Genomic DNA, 15,236 nt, shown 5'->3' with positions numbered 1-15,236 from the left:
GGTGTCGGCGCCGTCCCCACATTGAGACATCGATATCCCTTAGCGGTTAAGTCTAAATCAAGAGATTAGGCTCTGATACCATTGAAAGGATCGACACTAGGCCTAGAGGGGGGGTGAATAAGCCTGTTTAAAAATTTCCTGAAAAACTTGGCAGAAAATCGTCAGGTCCGAATGATCCGGCCCTATGTCGGATCTTCCGGTCCTTCTCAGGCCCGGATGATCTTGCTAGGGTCGGATGATCTGATAGAGAGAAAGAATCTTGCACTAGATTTAAAATCCACTTAGCTTTTGACGAATCCCTTTGAATACAAAGTTGACAAATGAAGTAGCTAAGTCTGTGAACCAGTTTAGCAGAAGAGGAATACAACTAACAAGTAGATCATGTCAAGAATAGCTCAAGAACAATAAGAACAACAATAAATAGAGGAGACACAAGATTTAACCCGAAGTTCACTCCACGAAGGAGCTACGTCTCCGTTGAGGTGCTCACAAAGAGCAGTGTTGTCCTATAACCCTTTCCCTCACTCAATCAACCACGTAGGAGGATTGAGTTGCTCACTATCAAATGGCCACGAAGGACGGGGTAACACAAACTTCCGGGGCTCAACCACAAAGGAATGGAAGCTCACCGACACCTCTAACCGTCTAGGAGACAAGCTCCAAGAGTAACAAACGCGAATCGATGAATCAAAGATTGCTTCAAGTGCTTCTTGAGATGAACAAGTGCTAGCTCACGGAGTGCTCTCAAATCACACCTCAAATCTCACTTCCTCTCAATCCCTAGGTGTTTCCTTGCAAGAATCAAGCTCTAGGATGGAGAGAAGTAAAGGAATGAATGCTAGGGAGGCGTGGTTGGTCGGGGAGAGAGAGAGAGAGCAGTAAATGAAGGGGGTGAAGGGGTATATATACTCCCACCCTCGAAAGTGACCGTTGTGTGTTTTCTGGTGGTTCCCGGATCATCCGTAGTAATCTCGGATCATCAGGGGTAGTGACAGAATAGACTAAAAACACACTTAAATTTCCCAGGTCCGGATCATCCGGTGTAGGGCCGGATCATCCGGCCTGGCACTACCAGGCGCTCACAAATCTCCAGGTTCAGATCGTCCGGACTAAGGCCGGATCATCCGGACTTACTCAGTGCGGAAAATCATTTTTTGGCCGGATCATCCGGGGTAACCCAAGATGATCCGACCCCGTGCAGAAAGATTGTGCAAGAGTGTTTTGTGAGTGAAAAGCGTGTCTCTCAAGTATGCCATCTCAAATGAAGTATTTTGACAATCTAAAATTCATTCAAATGCGTCCCCCTTGATAGTACGGTGAACCTATACTCAAATTCAAACCGAAAATTAAATATAAATCTCCGATAGAATCCACCATACTTAATTTGAAATTTGGGGACCTTCTTTTCATCTTCTCCTTGATTTTCTCATTTTATTCCTGCACACACTTTCTTGAAAGCATCATATCCCCAAATTGTGATTGTCAAAAATCACCAAAATCATTTAGGGGTCTAGATGCACTTCCACTTTTCTCAAAATCAACTGGCAGTCCAACCTTCCTGGTTGAAGAAAATTTGCAAAAAAAACTTAGGTTTTCATAAAATCAGCTCGCAACCTTTGGAATTTTTTTGGAAAAATCCTCACATTTAATTAAATCAAACCTCAATTCGTTCCATCCATTACTTCTACACGAGCAACATTATACGTACAATTTGAACAACAAAATACGTTGAAATCAAAAGTTATTCAATATAGAATTTGATTAAAAATTCAAAACTACCACTTCATTATAGAGCAAAATTCCAAATTTAAAACACTTTCGCAATTCGTTTGCACAAATGCTTGCATGCAATCCGTTGTACCTACAAAATAGACACCAAAACATCTTCAGATTAAAAAGTATTCAATACAAAAGTTAGCTCAGAATTACAAAATATACAACTTTATTATAATTTAAAGCAATTTTACAATTTATCTGCTTAAAAATATTTATGTAAGATCCATTCTACCTACGATTCGGACACGAAATGTCTTTATGTTAAAATGTTTTGAGTACAAAAATTGCTTAAAATTTCAAACCTAAAGCTTTGCTGCACAGCAAACTTCTAAAATAAATAATAACCAAAAATACTATAACCAAAAACACTAAATATGGTAGAAAAAAGATAGTTCCATTTTTCATAGAAAAAAGATAGTTCCATTTTCGTACAAAAAAATAGTATACTTAATAGTGTCACAATAATAAAAGAGTCTAAAATATATACCAAGTACAACAATGGGTTGCAGACTATGACACCTACACAAACAATAATTACTACTTTGTGCATAAAGTAAAGTCTATATCAACTACAATCCGATCAAACGAAATACGGGCCCTGCGCAACAAAGCCGCACGCCTTTCTAGTTGGAGAGGATAGCAGCACCAAGGAGATCAAATAAAAAGAGAAGGTAAAATTATATTCATCAAAACATCAACTAGATGGATATTATTATGTTACTAAACTTTCTTGTAATAATTGTATCAATATTACTCAAATTGAAGAAAATTTAGAAATATACTTGTCATCATATTGTACAACGAAATTAACGATTTCATGGGTTAGGAGTATGAAAATCCGTTTTCATCACACAAGAGAATAATCTTTGCCATGGAGATAGATGTGTTTTAACTTGTTAAATATATAACTATTTCTCGATTGATAAAAAATTAGATGTCAATTTTGCTAGCTTTCATTTTATATGCTCTATTCACAATATTTGGAGTTAAACACATATTTATCATTCTAGAAAATTAGATAATTATTTCATCCGTTCACATATTTTTAACAGGGAAATAGCAATGTTAGCAATGTTGTAAACCTAGCAAGGCTTGTTTCATGGTTAAAGTAGTTATTTTAAGATTTTTGTAAGTTATTGAATTCTTGTGCAGTAACATGATTCCTAAAATTTCCTATATTCCACGAACATCTTTATAATCATCATAAGAAAATGCATTACACAAATTAGAAAATCACAAGCAGAGCTCTTCTAACATTGAGATCAACTAGCTGGCATTACTATTATAAAAAAATTCTAAGCTGGCATTGCTCATAGTCTAGCAGCAAAACCCCACATAATTTTTTTTTTGAGATTCACATAAAATTTATTTGTTGGTAGGGATAGGGAAGAGGTGAATGAAAAATTAATACGGCCCAATCACCAACTACCAGACATCCCTACCTGGCAGAGTGGATAGGAAGAGAGCGGGACCCTGCATCCTACTTAGAGCAAGTATTACGGAGCCAGGTAGGCGGGCTGGGAGCACAGACACGTAGGAAAAATCATCACTGGCGGAGAGAGAAAAGGAGAGAGAATGTGCTGCGGGCGTCTCACGAAACGCCGGCTGGAAGCCGGCGGATGCGCGCGCGCTGCGCCCATTCGCTGCGCTGCTGCTGCGCTCGCAGGCGTGCTGCTCCCATTGGCCGGTGGCCGCATGCGCTGCCCGCTGTCTGCCGCTGCCGCCATAAATGCTCACCACGCTGGCATTCTCTCCGCCGGCTGTGGGCGCGTTTATAAAACTTGCTCTTATATGACCCCGGGTCCGTCCGTGCCGTCCCCATAGCCCCACCAGCAGGCAGGAGCCGGCCCCACCAAGCAGCCCCAAATTTCCCCCCTTCCCGATTCCAAATGTCTTCCTCCGAGCTCGTGCTCTACAACCTGGTCCCCGCCCCCCAAACCCTAAACCCTTCCCAAACCCACGCCGCCGCCGCCGTCTCCGGCGACCTCTCCATCTCCACCACCGTCGCTCCGCCGCCACAGGAGCCTCTCCGCGTCCGGGCGCGTCGCCCGGTGGGGTCCCCCGCCGACCGCCACGCCAAGGTCGCCGGCCGCGGCCCCCGGGTCCGCATCCCGGCCATGGTGGCGGCGCGTGTCTTCCAGCTCACCCGCGAGCTCGGGCACCGCACCGACGGAGAGACCATCGAGTGGCTGCTCCGCCAGGCCGAGCCCTCCATCATCGCCGCCACCGGCACGGGCGTCACGCCCGAGGAGGCGCCCCCCGCTCCCGTCCCCGTCTCCCCCGTCGCGGCCACCGCGTCCCTGATGCCCGTACCATACTACACTGCGCTCCTTATGCAGCCACCGCCAACCGCCGATTCCGCATCCGGCTCTGGTACCGCCGCACAGGCGAATAATAACTAGGCTAGGTAGAAGATGGCGGTTACTATGATTAGGACTCTAATGTTAGTTATTAGCTTAGGTTTCTTATGACGCTCTGTAGCCATGGCAATGGCATCCCCCACCGCTCAATAACTAACATATTACCTTGGGGGATGCTGTAGCCCGTTGCTTAGATTGTCAGTTAGGTAGAGAATGGATTGAGATGGTAACAACAGAAGAGGGGGGGAAAAGACATTTAAGCAGTTTCTGAGTTCTACTCATGTTTGGAACAAAGTCTGACATCTTGTGGTGCTTCAGTTTGTATTTGAATGTTCCTTTTTTTCGGTACATGGTTGGTGCTTCCGTATTTGTCCTGACTAGCAGCTGGATCTAGTTATTCGGCCTAAGAATTTGTCGTGGACTCATGGTGCTTGGTTCGCCCTTATCATGGTTCTGATGAAGGCCACATGGTAATGGTCTAACGGAAGTTTGAAAGCCATCAAATTATCTATTGCTTACTGTCATGATGTCTATATTTTGTCCTGTGCAATTTCCAAATGTAAATGCAGTGAGATTTACCTCCAGTTCTGTTTGGATGGGCTTCAGTAGTCAGGTCATATGTGCTACATGATCGAATTTTGTTTGCAACCAACAAAAGGGCAGTGTTAATTGAAAATGTGTGTTTGCATGTCTACTTTTCTTGTCTGGATGTCAGGTAAATTCCTGTACTACTGTAAGGAGAAAACTTCACATGAAGGTCTGTGCAATCAGTTATCAGCATGCCTTAACAGCCATCTTTTCACTGTAAGTATGCTGTTACCTATCTACATGTCCCCTCCAATTTCATTTTCTTGAATCATATGAAGTTACATGCACAACTGACACATTTCTTCTGCATATTGACCATATAACAACTATGTGTTTTTTTTATTTGGACTCAATAATGTGTCTATAGATACATCCAGGTATAAATGATTGGATGTGAAGTTTGATTTTAGTTCCTTTCAGAATTAGCTTCTGATGTAGTGGTGGCACATGAACTTGCTAATTCCAGCGGCTTTGGAATATTTGGGTCTGTTTGTTTGGCTAGATGATTTTCTGGGGTTTGTCAGTTACTGGCTGCAGCAAATTATTGAGTAGAATGAACCCAAAGAACTTTCTCTGGCTAGTGGCACATGGAAATTAGCAATCAATCTGCCCAAACCATAACCTAGGCATCAATCCCCTTTTATGTTGGCTACCACTAGTACCCTGTGGCACTCAGGGTTTCATCTCAAGCCTACCCCAACTTGCTTGGGACTAAAAGGCTTTGTTTTTGTTCTAATCATTCTGAGGTGTTATGACACATTATTATGATACTGCAGCCAAATATTGTTTTCTTACCCGCAATTCCATGCCATCTAGATGACATGTACTTCTCTGGAAGCGATTCTACAATGCCTAGTACTATTTTTAGTCGTAACTTAATACTAACAAGGGAATGGATTTCACATTGACACTTCATTTAACAGAAACATAACATCAGTTCTGTTCTATATAGTGTTATGTGTACTTCAATGGAATTCTTCTCTGACTTGCATTTTATTTCTGTATAGGACTGAAAGGATTTCGGATTCAGATGTGACATGTTCCTGAAACTTGTGTGGATTAGAAGGAACTAGACATCAGGAGTTTTGGACGACAATCTAATATGTGTGGCCATTTTGCTGTATAATTCTCTTTCCAAGAGCGTGTATGATGAACAGGTTTGTCTTAACACACAGGTATTTATATGGCGTTGGGTATTAACTTTGTGGAGTATTAGAAACTTTAGTTCCCATGCAACTATTGATTGCTTGAGATATCCAGTTATTAAGATTGCTCAGTCGTGCTTAGATGTTGTTTTGGTTTCTTCCACGCAGCATTTGCGAGGATATCATGTTGTGAGATGAGATTCCCCTACTTGAGTTACTCTGGATCAAAGCATGTCAATGAAGGTGTTTACACAAATCGAAGCCAGATCAAAGATTAAATTTCAAAAACATACAACTATTTTTATGTGGTGAGGAAACAATCTTTTTTGGCCCTCTATAATACCCTTAAACTATTTTACAAGTGTTGCTACAAAGTACACTGCCCCTATGTGGCTTGTATTGTGTAGGCCCACGATGTCAGCTCAGTTATATGGTGAAAAAGTTGTTACTTTTACAACATACGTATATAATAGTCAGTTGCAGTGTTTTGACCCACAGATGGATTGCCAAAACCAGTATGTTTATCTCGGTTTTAGTTGGTAAACGCCACATATTGTTTGTTTTTAGGCATATATGCTGCTAAGAACCTAACTAGTTTTATGCTTTATGAAATGTAGATATGGGTTTATCCACGGATGGGCCTAGGCTAGCATTGTCAAGGCCCAGTACCACGGCATTTAAAGCCCAGGTACTGGCCGGTCCGTCACACCAAATCTTCTCTAATTAGCAGCCAAAAAATTGACTCTTGGAGAAAGTGGCAGCAACTTAACATCCAATTAGCATCCAAGCATGGTTAAGCTATAAATCAAGACGCCATCAATCTTGTTCACCTTGCATCTTGATATAACCCGAGCCAAAGATGGAGCATTGTATTACAGCAACAGGTCCAGTTCCAACCAGAAGAAGAATAAGCAGCGAGCTAGGGCCTCTCCATACCACTTCTACTTGGTAAATAGATAGAAATTTTTTATTAGTGATTAATAAATTAATCTCTAATGTCCTGGTGAACTAAACTATATAGATGCATCCCACTAATGGTCATTAACACTATTTCTCTTTTTAAGCCAGCAGTCCACATCATCTCCCTCCAGTTCTTTCTTCATGCAAGCTATCGACTTCATCTCCCACTAACTAAGGGTCATTATATAAACTGATAGTAGTAGATGAAATGAATGATTATTTTTTAGATATTATTAAACTCAGCCATCCGCATGTCATCCAAAAGGTTCCTCAACTCCTGTAGCAGCATGTGGGGATCTCCCGGTGCAGGGGCAGACCCAATGGATGGGCTCAGTGGATCTTGGCATCGGGTTTCTTAAAACCAGCTGCTGTTTGAAGCTCCCTCCGCACTTCCCGCAACACGTGGCGCCCTGCGCAGCTGCGCGAGTTGTAGGAACTCTACTATGAATGGGTCTGCCGCTTGCATTAATTGATGAGCAAGGACTGCGTTGCAACACGACTGGGCGTGTACTCCTGACGACGTGCGTGGGCCCTCCTTTGCCTGCATGCCATGCCGTGCGCAAACATCCAAAGCTTGCAGCACGCACAATCGTCTTGTTTGGTTCCCACTTGTTAAACTTTAATCCCATTACATAAAAAGATCTTACTATTTAAAAATATTAAATAAAATCTATTTATAAATTTTTTTAGTAGAGCTTTAGCCCCCCTCCTCCAAACACACCCTAACATGTGGTTCCAATTTAGCGTGACCCCAATAGGCAGTGCAGAGAATCTGAATGCAAAGACTGCAACAACCTCACCTCTTGGGCCTAAACATATGTTTGAGACAAAAATAAAATTAGTCCAAACCAGCATCAAATCTTCAAATCTAGACAACTTCAACCTCTCCTCGCAGTGCATCCATGGTAAAAAAAATTCAGCCTCTCCTTGTAGTGCATCCTTGGTAAAAAATTTGTACGAGGCGCTTAGAAGGGTCTCAATTGGTCCAATGGTGGTAGAAAGAGTTAGAGCCACTTCAGACCCACCGCTGGATCCGTCCCTGCAGTTAGCCAAAACTCTACTCCTGCCGCTTCGTCATCATCTCTACGTGCTATTTTTTCTGATCCCTCCCTACTCCGCCCCATCTGTTCTTCTCCGGCAGACGAAGACGACGTGGGCCATGCGCTCCCTATGACCCATCTGTCTTCCGACCTCAAACAGTGACCGACCGCACGTGCATCCGTCCCTCGGCTCTCCTCAAGGTGCGTCGAGGCGCCGGTGTCGCACATTTATAATTCCATTCATGACTACATGGAGATTATACTTTTGAATAAAAAATCGATAATACATGTTTACATGCTTTAAGTGCTATTCGTAATCATGTTGTTCCTGCTATAGTAGAATTGCAATATTAGATTATGCTAGGTACTTGTACATTCATAGTGTAAACCTGGGGCGGATCCAGTAGGGGGGAGCTATGGAAGGAAAAGAGTGGAGAAGAAGAAAATAGAGAGAGGAGAGGGTGGGGAAGAGGAGGAAGAAGACATCAGCCCCCCCCCCCCCCCAAAAAAAAGGCTAAATCCGCCACAGGTGTAAACATTTGTTTTCAGATAATGAAATGGTAGAAGGGAGTGTGCCTCAAGCAGATGTGCATTGTGTTCGCACTGCTCAGCTTTAGCCTAGAGAGAACAAGCTTGTGCTCAGGCTACTCGTGGTGATTTGAAGTATTCATAGTATCCATCTAGATTTGCTTACTAGAGCTTGAAAAAACTTCACCAATTCCTTAAGTGTAAGACTACATGTATAAGAGTTCTGCATTTGTATTTTTCCAAAATATTCGTATGACACATTAAATTCATGATGAATTCCATATATTTCCCAATTATTGAGCCACGGTGTCCATACATGATTTCCTATATCTTATCTTTAAATGTTAGTGCTGAAATAAGATGTATATCTATATGATTTCATTTGCCTATTTCAATTTTAGATTGCAGTCCTGTCTCTTTTAAACTGTACATTTACGTTATGATAGGGTGCGCAAAGCGCGCTTAACTGTTCTAGTACCTAAATTTTCAGCCCATCTATCTACCCCCTAAAGCATCAAACAAGTTTTTCTAAAGCCACCAACCAAAATGCATCCCGTTGAGAGAGCTAGGAAGCACTGCACCCAACAATTTGTACCCAGATTCCCTACTCCATTGAAATCGATAGCTCAAATTTCACTAGCCAAACATCAACGCCATCGGACGGTCCACGTTATATGGATCCACGGCTTAAACGCCCCATCCCACCTCCACCCCACGGACCGGCGGACGCAACACCAAGGTTCGAACCACAGCGAACGCAGCACAAAAATTTTTCCTCCCGCGCGCCTCTCCGAACCTCGCCTCCCGCCGAAAGCGTCCATCACGGAACCCTCACCTGCGCCGGCACCCTCGCCCCCCAACGAATCCGCCCTGCAACGGAGTAGCCCCCCCCCCCCCCCGAACCCCCCTGCGCCGCTCGCCTCGCCCCCAGCGAAGCCGCCCTGCGCCGCCGGCTAGCGGCTCCGCCGCCGGGAGCAGGTTCGGCCGGCGACGCCGTGGCCCGCGCCGAGACGACGTCGGGACCTGCCTGCACGCGCTTCCAACATCCCAGCCGGAGACACAATCGCCGTCGCCGCTACCGTGTTGTCACCTCGCCAAGTTTGACAAATATAACGCAAATTAGAGCATTTTTCTGGCAAACTACGTTTGTGGAGAGGATTAAGACTTGTGTTAATTGTTTCAGGGTCAGAGAGATGACGGGGGGAAGCAAAGTATGATTCTAAACAAAAACACCATTGAAAGTTTTGCTTTATTGCTAATCCAGATCCAGATGTGCTAGATGTTGTGATGTTGGGTAGTTAAGGGCAACAAGTACAAGGGGAGCATTTGCCTTTAGTATTGGCGTGTAATGATCGGCTAAATTCTGATTGAGAGAGATTATGGTTTTTTTCTTTCTCTGCCTCTTTGTCAACATTGCCTAGCTGGAACATAAATACTCAGTGGCTATTTTGTCAATGCCCAGGTGAAGTAATAAAGTGTTCGGGTCAATGCATCAAGAGTGCGATGGAAGGGTAAAATGTTGTTCACCACTGTTCGGGAATTGGCTCATGGAGATGACAGAGCAACAGAGCAAGAAGAAAGAAAAATGAAAATAAAGATTGCAAAGGTAATACAGTATATGGTTCCTTTTGCTGTAAGACTCCATTCTATGCCTGACAAGATGTTACCATATTTTGTATCTTCTTGCCAGGCATTGTATAGGTGACTTGCGTAAAATTGCCTCAGAAGATGTATACATAGCGAAGTACCATGATAACAAAATGCTATAAGCTAGCTGGCCCACTTGGTTTATTTTTTGAATGCATTCTTCTTCATGTAGCAATTTTGTAACGAACATGGCACCATTTATCCCATTTCGAGTGATTTTGGTGATCGAATGACAACGCAATCAATGGGACTAATGGTTTTGTTAAGAGAACATTTATAGATCCCATGGATGAAGTAAAAAGGTCATGCAAAGCAAAACACGAAGAAAGAACTCAAAGAAACGCTAAAATGGAAGAGTTCTGCAGAAACCTGTAGCACCGGAAGAACCGATGCCCAAGCATCGGTGCATCCGATGGTTGTCGGATGATCCGACGCCCTCGCTGTGGATCAAGTCTGAGTGACTCTGAAGATCAAGTGGAGAAACAAGTGAAGCACCGGTTGAACCGACGGCTTCAAGTTAGGCATCGGTGCATTCAGTGTACCATGTTCCAGAGACGATGTCAAGCGAGCAGAAGCGAAGTCTTCAGCACCGGTTGAACCGGTGGTGCGTCGGAGCATAGCATCGGTGTAATGACGTCAGCAGAAAAGAAGAAGGCCAACGGCTAGCTGAGTGCTGTGAGTGACCGGTTTAACCGACGGGCAAGCATCGGTTCAACCGATGATCACTATGTCAGCTGTCAGGAGTTCAACGGCTACTTCGGGCGGATGAACCGACGCTACCCCTGCCAGAGGGATCGGTTCATCCGATGATACACAGATTTATGCTGACCGTTGAAGCAACTGCTACAAGACTTGGAGGCCTATATATATATGGCATCCCCCGAGTTTGCTAGAGTTGCTAGAAGTCACACACACACCCAAGATCATCTCCAAGCCATACAAGAGCCCATTGATCATATCCTTAGCCTTTAGCACTATCCTTGTAAAGTGTGAGTGCTAGATTAGCTCTTAGTGAGTGAGATTGCAAGGCTTTGAGTCTTTGTGTTGTGGTTTTTTAGTGAACCAAAAGAAGAGCTTGGTGCACCGGCCCCTTGGAGCTTTGAAGGCTCACCGGCAACGTCATCGATCCTCCGACTTGGTGTGGAGCGGCGGCGACACTTCGTGCGGGGGACGTGGAGACCCAATCCTTTGTGGAGAAGCTCCTTAGTGGAACCCCGGGGTCAAGGTGACCGTGATTGTGTTCACGGAAGAGACTTGGTGGCCGAGTAGCAATACTCTTAGTGAGTGATACAACAACGTGGATGTAGGTGTGCCTTTGTGACTAACCGAACCACGGGATAAACACCCGCGTCAAAGAGTTTGCTATCTCCTATTCCGCTCTTTAAGCTTTCGCATTTCATACTAGCAATTTGCATGCCTTTACTTTCATAGATTAGTTTCTTGATAGGAAAGGCTATAGGCTGCTAAACTCTTTTGGGATAGGGGTTTTACACTAGAATAACCATAGTTGCACATCTCGATAGCTTGTTTTAGTTTAATTTTTGTGCAAACTAGTTGGAGCCATAGGTCTAAGTTTTTAGAGTGCCTAATTCACCCCCTCCCCCTCTTAGGCTAGAGCACCTGACTCCTTCCATATTTGAAAAAAATATATATGGATTATAGACCATAATATTTCTCCAAACATAGATTGTCCAGGAGAACAAGCATGCTGAATATGTAGGACCAATAGATGGTTCAATGGTTGAACATTAAAATTCTCCAGTCATCTATTTCTCGGGTAAAATTTGCATTTGTGTGCTGCTATTTGGTTCATTGCTGATTTCTTTTATACCCAGCTGAATCATATTCACTTTAGGAATATGAAGAGGTAGCCCAGTTTAATTCATGACAATAGTTGCATTCTCTGATCTAAAGCTTCATGGAGGCTGATCTGCCATTTCATAGCTCTGAATTGCTTCAAAAATGAATCTGGCACTTGTGCTGCTGATTGCTTGATTGTTTTTTTTTATACCAATTTCACCACTTCACCAATATTTTATCATGTGGAACTTTAAACATACTATCTTCTTGCGTTTTCAGTGTTTCAAAGACAAGAGAATAACATAGCTACATGATTTCAGGGAAATGCAAAGATTTTGGTGCAGCTTAGGCGGCCTTTGCTTTGATATTTTGAAGGCATATTCATACCTCTTATTTGTTCCCATTTGCAGAGGCAATCCATGTGAAGGATATTGAACAATCAAATTTGTAGGAGAAAAATCAGAGCTCAGTTATGCTTTCGAATGGAGGATATATCCACAAGGAAATAGCAAACACACAAGGTAAGCATCTATTCCCCCAAATTGCCTTTGCTATATCATGCCATGCGGCTGCTGCAAATTAAATTCCATGCCAGTGTTTTTTATGGTATTGATATCATTGTGTTCGGATCAACATCTTTGTGTGACATTTGCTATCTACAAATAATTCATATGCTTAGACGAAACAATAGTTATTGATGTTTCATAGCATTTTGTTGAGTGGACCCGACTCTGTTAATAAATATATGGCAGAGAAACTAGAAGTTTGAGGAGAAAGCAAAAAGAATAAACCTGCAAATTGTGTCGTTGTTTTTCATGGTTGGCTTAACCAAGGGGAAAGTAACATGAGTGTTGCGGATCCAAACTTTTCTATTTCCATTTAAGCAGTGAGATTTTGATCTGGATGCTGCTGCTTAATGCGCCACAGGATGAAAAAGTTCACCTCTTTAACGCTACACAATGGACATGGTTATTTTGTTGATTGACCTGTATGTAAGCAAAGCTACAATCTTGTCTTTCTTAGCTATACTTTGTAAGGCTGCTATAGCTTCCAAGATTGCAAAAAGGAGCTATTACTTGATAGCTGTAAGCAGCAAAATAATCATGCAAAAAATGTCTTAACTTGGGATTCTGTGTGGTTCCTGTTGTGTTGCTTTCTATGATTCTATCCATGACCTGAAATTGATTTCAAATCTATTACTCAGTTGATATAATCTCTAATTTCTAGCTGAGGTAATCTCTAATTTCTTCATGCTTATCTGGTGGTTCTTTAATGTCAGGAAGTGTAGTGTCCTATAGGCCAGAGAGATGGGTGACAGGTTGATTCCTGGTCTTATGCTTGGAAAGTGCAGTGAGGGCTTATGTGTGACAGATTCTGGGACTTCTATGATCCACATGATGAATCAAAATTACTGCATAGTGACCTAGTGTTGATTGATGAAGAGGTACAGATTATCCCTTGTCTATGTACACACACCTAAGTTTTCATGTATTATTTTCCGCTGTGATAAGCTTGCTATGTTCATCTAAACTGCAAGATGGTTATGCCTATGGAGGTCTGCTCCAGTTTTCTTAGTGCTTTGTGATGCCTTCGATTAGTATCTGTTAGTTCAGTACATTCTTAGTTGTCCATGCCTCTAATAATACTTTGATGCCTCGATCTGATTGAAGCTGCTGCCCTGCCTGGATCTGATTGAAGCTGTTGCCCTGCCTGGATCTGATTGAAGGTGATGAAGAGTATTCCCGAGATTAGACCCTTATCACCAATTTATATTTCAGTTTCTGTTATAATTTGTTCGCAAAAAATTAGGAACTGCAGAGTGGTAATAGTCCTAATCTCAAAGGGAATTCACCGCTGTGGTGACATGACGCAGCAGAAGATTAGAAATGCACGGTCAGGTACTCTGCACTTCTACAGAGTTGAGGGCAAATGGTTCTTCGGCTTCCTGTTGGTAAAAAAAAATATCGAGCAAATCACAGAGTCATCCTGATCCCATAATGTTTGGCGTTATCTATAAGCTCCTTCTTGTGTATATTTTTTGGCAACATAATTGCTGTTATCCCGTGCAATAATTGTTAGTACTTATTCAGCTTTTTAGGAACAAGTAGCATCTTTGTGTACACTATATAGTTTCAACTATTTCCAGGAGCAAAGGCATAGGCTTCTTGAGATATGAAACTGTCTATACTTTGTTTAAGATACTATATAAGACTGAACTAGCCTGGTTACACATTCGTCCAAAGTTTCTCCAAATTGCTTTTTTATTCATGTTTGTCCACTGGTGGCATTAACTTGATATGGCCTATACTGTTATACCGAAGGATTTTTAAGGCCCTTATGTATTCTTTTATGCCACTTATATGAATTGAAAATGCAGATAGGCTTGTTTTTTTTTCTAGTATGCCTTCTTGGCTGTGTACACTGATAAGTATTTGGACTTTGTATGCAGTGATCTTGTTGATCTAATGGATGAATAATTTAAAGGTTTACAAAGAGATTATATATGTTCAGGTAAATTCTATTTAATTATGTCATTATAAAATCTAGTTCATTCAGATCCTATAGTCTTTTTAGACTTGATATTGGAATATTAAAGCAATGTGATTTTAATCACCAGAATGAAGAATTATTTTAGTCCTTGTTGATATACTTCCTAGCTATCTATATGTAAGTTGAAATGATCAATGTTACAACTAGGTTTCTCTATGCAGGTTGAAATGATCAGTGCTTGAATTCATATATTTGTATGGGCCAACAATGGATCATGAATGGATTATAGAAGTTAAATCGCATAAAGAGCCTCTTTGGCTGGTCTCCAAACGGCACTGAGCCTCCACCGGCTCCTTGTGGTTTTGCGAGGGGGGCGGGAGCGAGAAAAAAGACACTAGTGATCAGGTAGCTGTGCTACAGTGCATTGTTACATGGAGCCATTGTTACATGGAGCCGGAGCCCATTGGAGCCATGCCAAAGGCACCCATAGGATGTCTAATAGTATAGAGACATCCTTTTCAAAAATATAGTACAGAGACATCATGTACCCTCCATTGCTATATATGTACATTTTCTCTCTAGAATCACGTCATGTGATGAGTAATATTATTTTTTCCTCCGTACAATCAATACAACTTCCAATGATTATTCAAATTTCTGGTTTGTGTGATTTTGTAATGTGTCGTGTTCCCAAAAAATCGTATCAGCATAAATACCATATGCATGTGTATAATAATTTTTTTTTGAAACAATTGAATGTGTTACAATATATAAAATATGTGTTACAAACCATGTGTTCTTAATATTTGGAACTGTGTTCTCATGAAGTGTTACTAACACAATATAGAAGTGTTACTAGAGTTAAAAAAAATATATTACACAATGAAATCATTGTAACACTT

At 42.0% G+C, this 15,236-nt stretch overlaps 1 protein-coding gene across 15 annotated transcripts; it reads left to right on the top strand.

Moving 5' to 3' along the window:
* Positions 1 to 3,609: 3,609 nt before the first annotated feature.
* Positions 3,610 to 14,997, top strand: LOC120682492 (transcription factor PCF1-like). Of its 15 annotated transcripts, none has more exons than XM_039964440.1 (11): positions 3,610 to 4,940; positions 5,732 to 5,899; positions 6,038 to 6,177; positions 9,581 to 9,779; positions 9,860 to 10,003; positions 12,255 to 12,365; positions 13,124 to 13,288; positions 13,515 to 13,570; positions 13,663 to 13,737; positions 14,294 to 14,355; positions 14,556 to 14,997. In XM_039964440.1, the coding sequence occupies exon 1, from the start codon at positions 3,666 to 3,668 to the stop codon at positions 4,176 to 4,178; it is 513 nt and encodes a 170-aa protein (XP_039820374.1). In that variant the 5' UTR covers positions 3,610 to 3,665; the 3' UTR covers positions 4,179 to 4,940; positions 5,732 to 5,899; positions 6,038 to 6,177; positions 9,581 to 9,779; positions 9,860 to 10,003; positions 12,255 to 12,365; positions 13,124 to 13,288; positions 13,515 to 13,570; positions 13,663 to 13,737; positions 14,294 to 14,355; positions 14,556 to 14,997. The 15 variants fall into 15 exon arrangements, with proteins under 15 accessions (XP_039820374.1, XP_039820373.1, XP_039820371.1 ...); XM_039964439.1 differs by having other exon boundaries at positions 13,663 to 13,742; XM_039964437.1 differs by having other exon boundaries at positions 13,654 to 13,737.
* Positions 14,998 to 15,236: the final 239 nt, after the last annotated feature.

The sequence above is a fragment of the Panicum virgatum genome, chromosome 7N (genome assembly GCF_016808335.1).
Source record: "Panicum virgatum strain AP13 chromosome 7N, P.virgatum_v5, whole genome shotgun sequence".
Classification (NCBI taxonomy): Eukaryota; Viridiplantae; Streptophyta; class Magnoliopsida; order Poales; family Poaceae; genus Panicum; species Panicum virgatum.
Note: the sequence above shows the minus strand (reverse complement) of the source record. Positions and strands in the feature narration are given on the sequence as shown.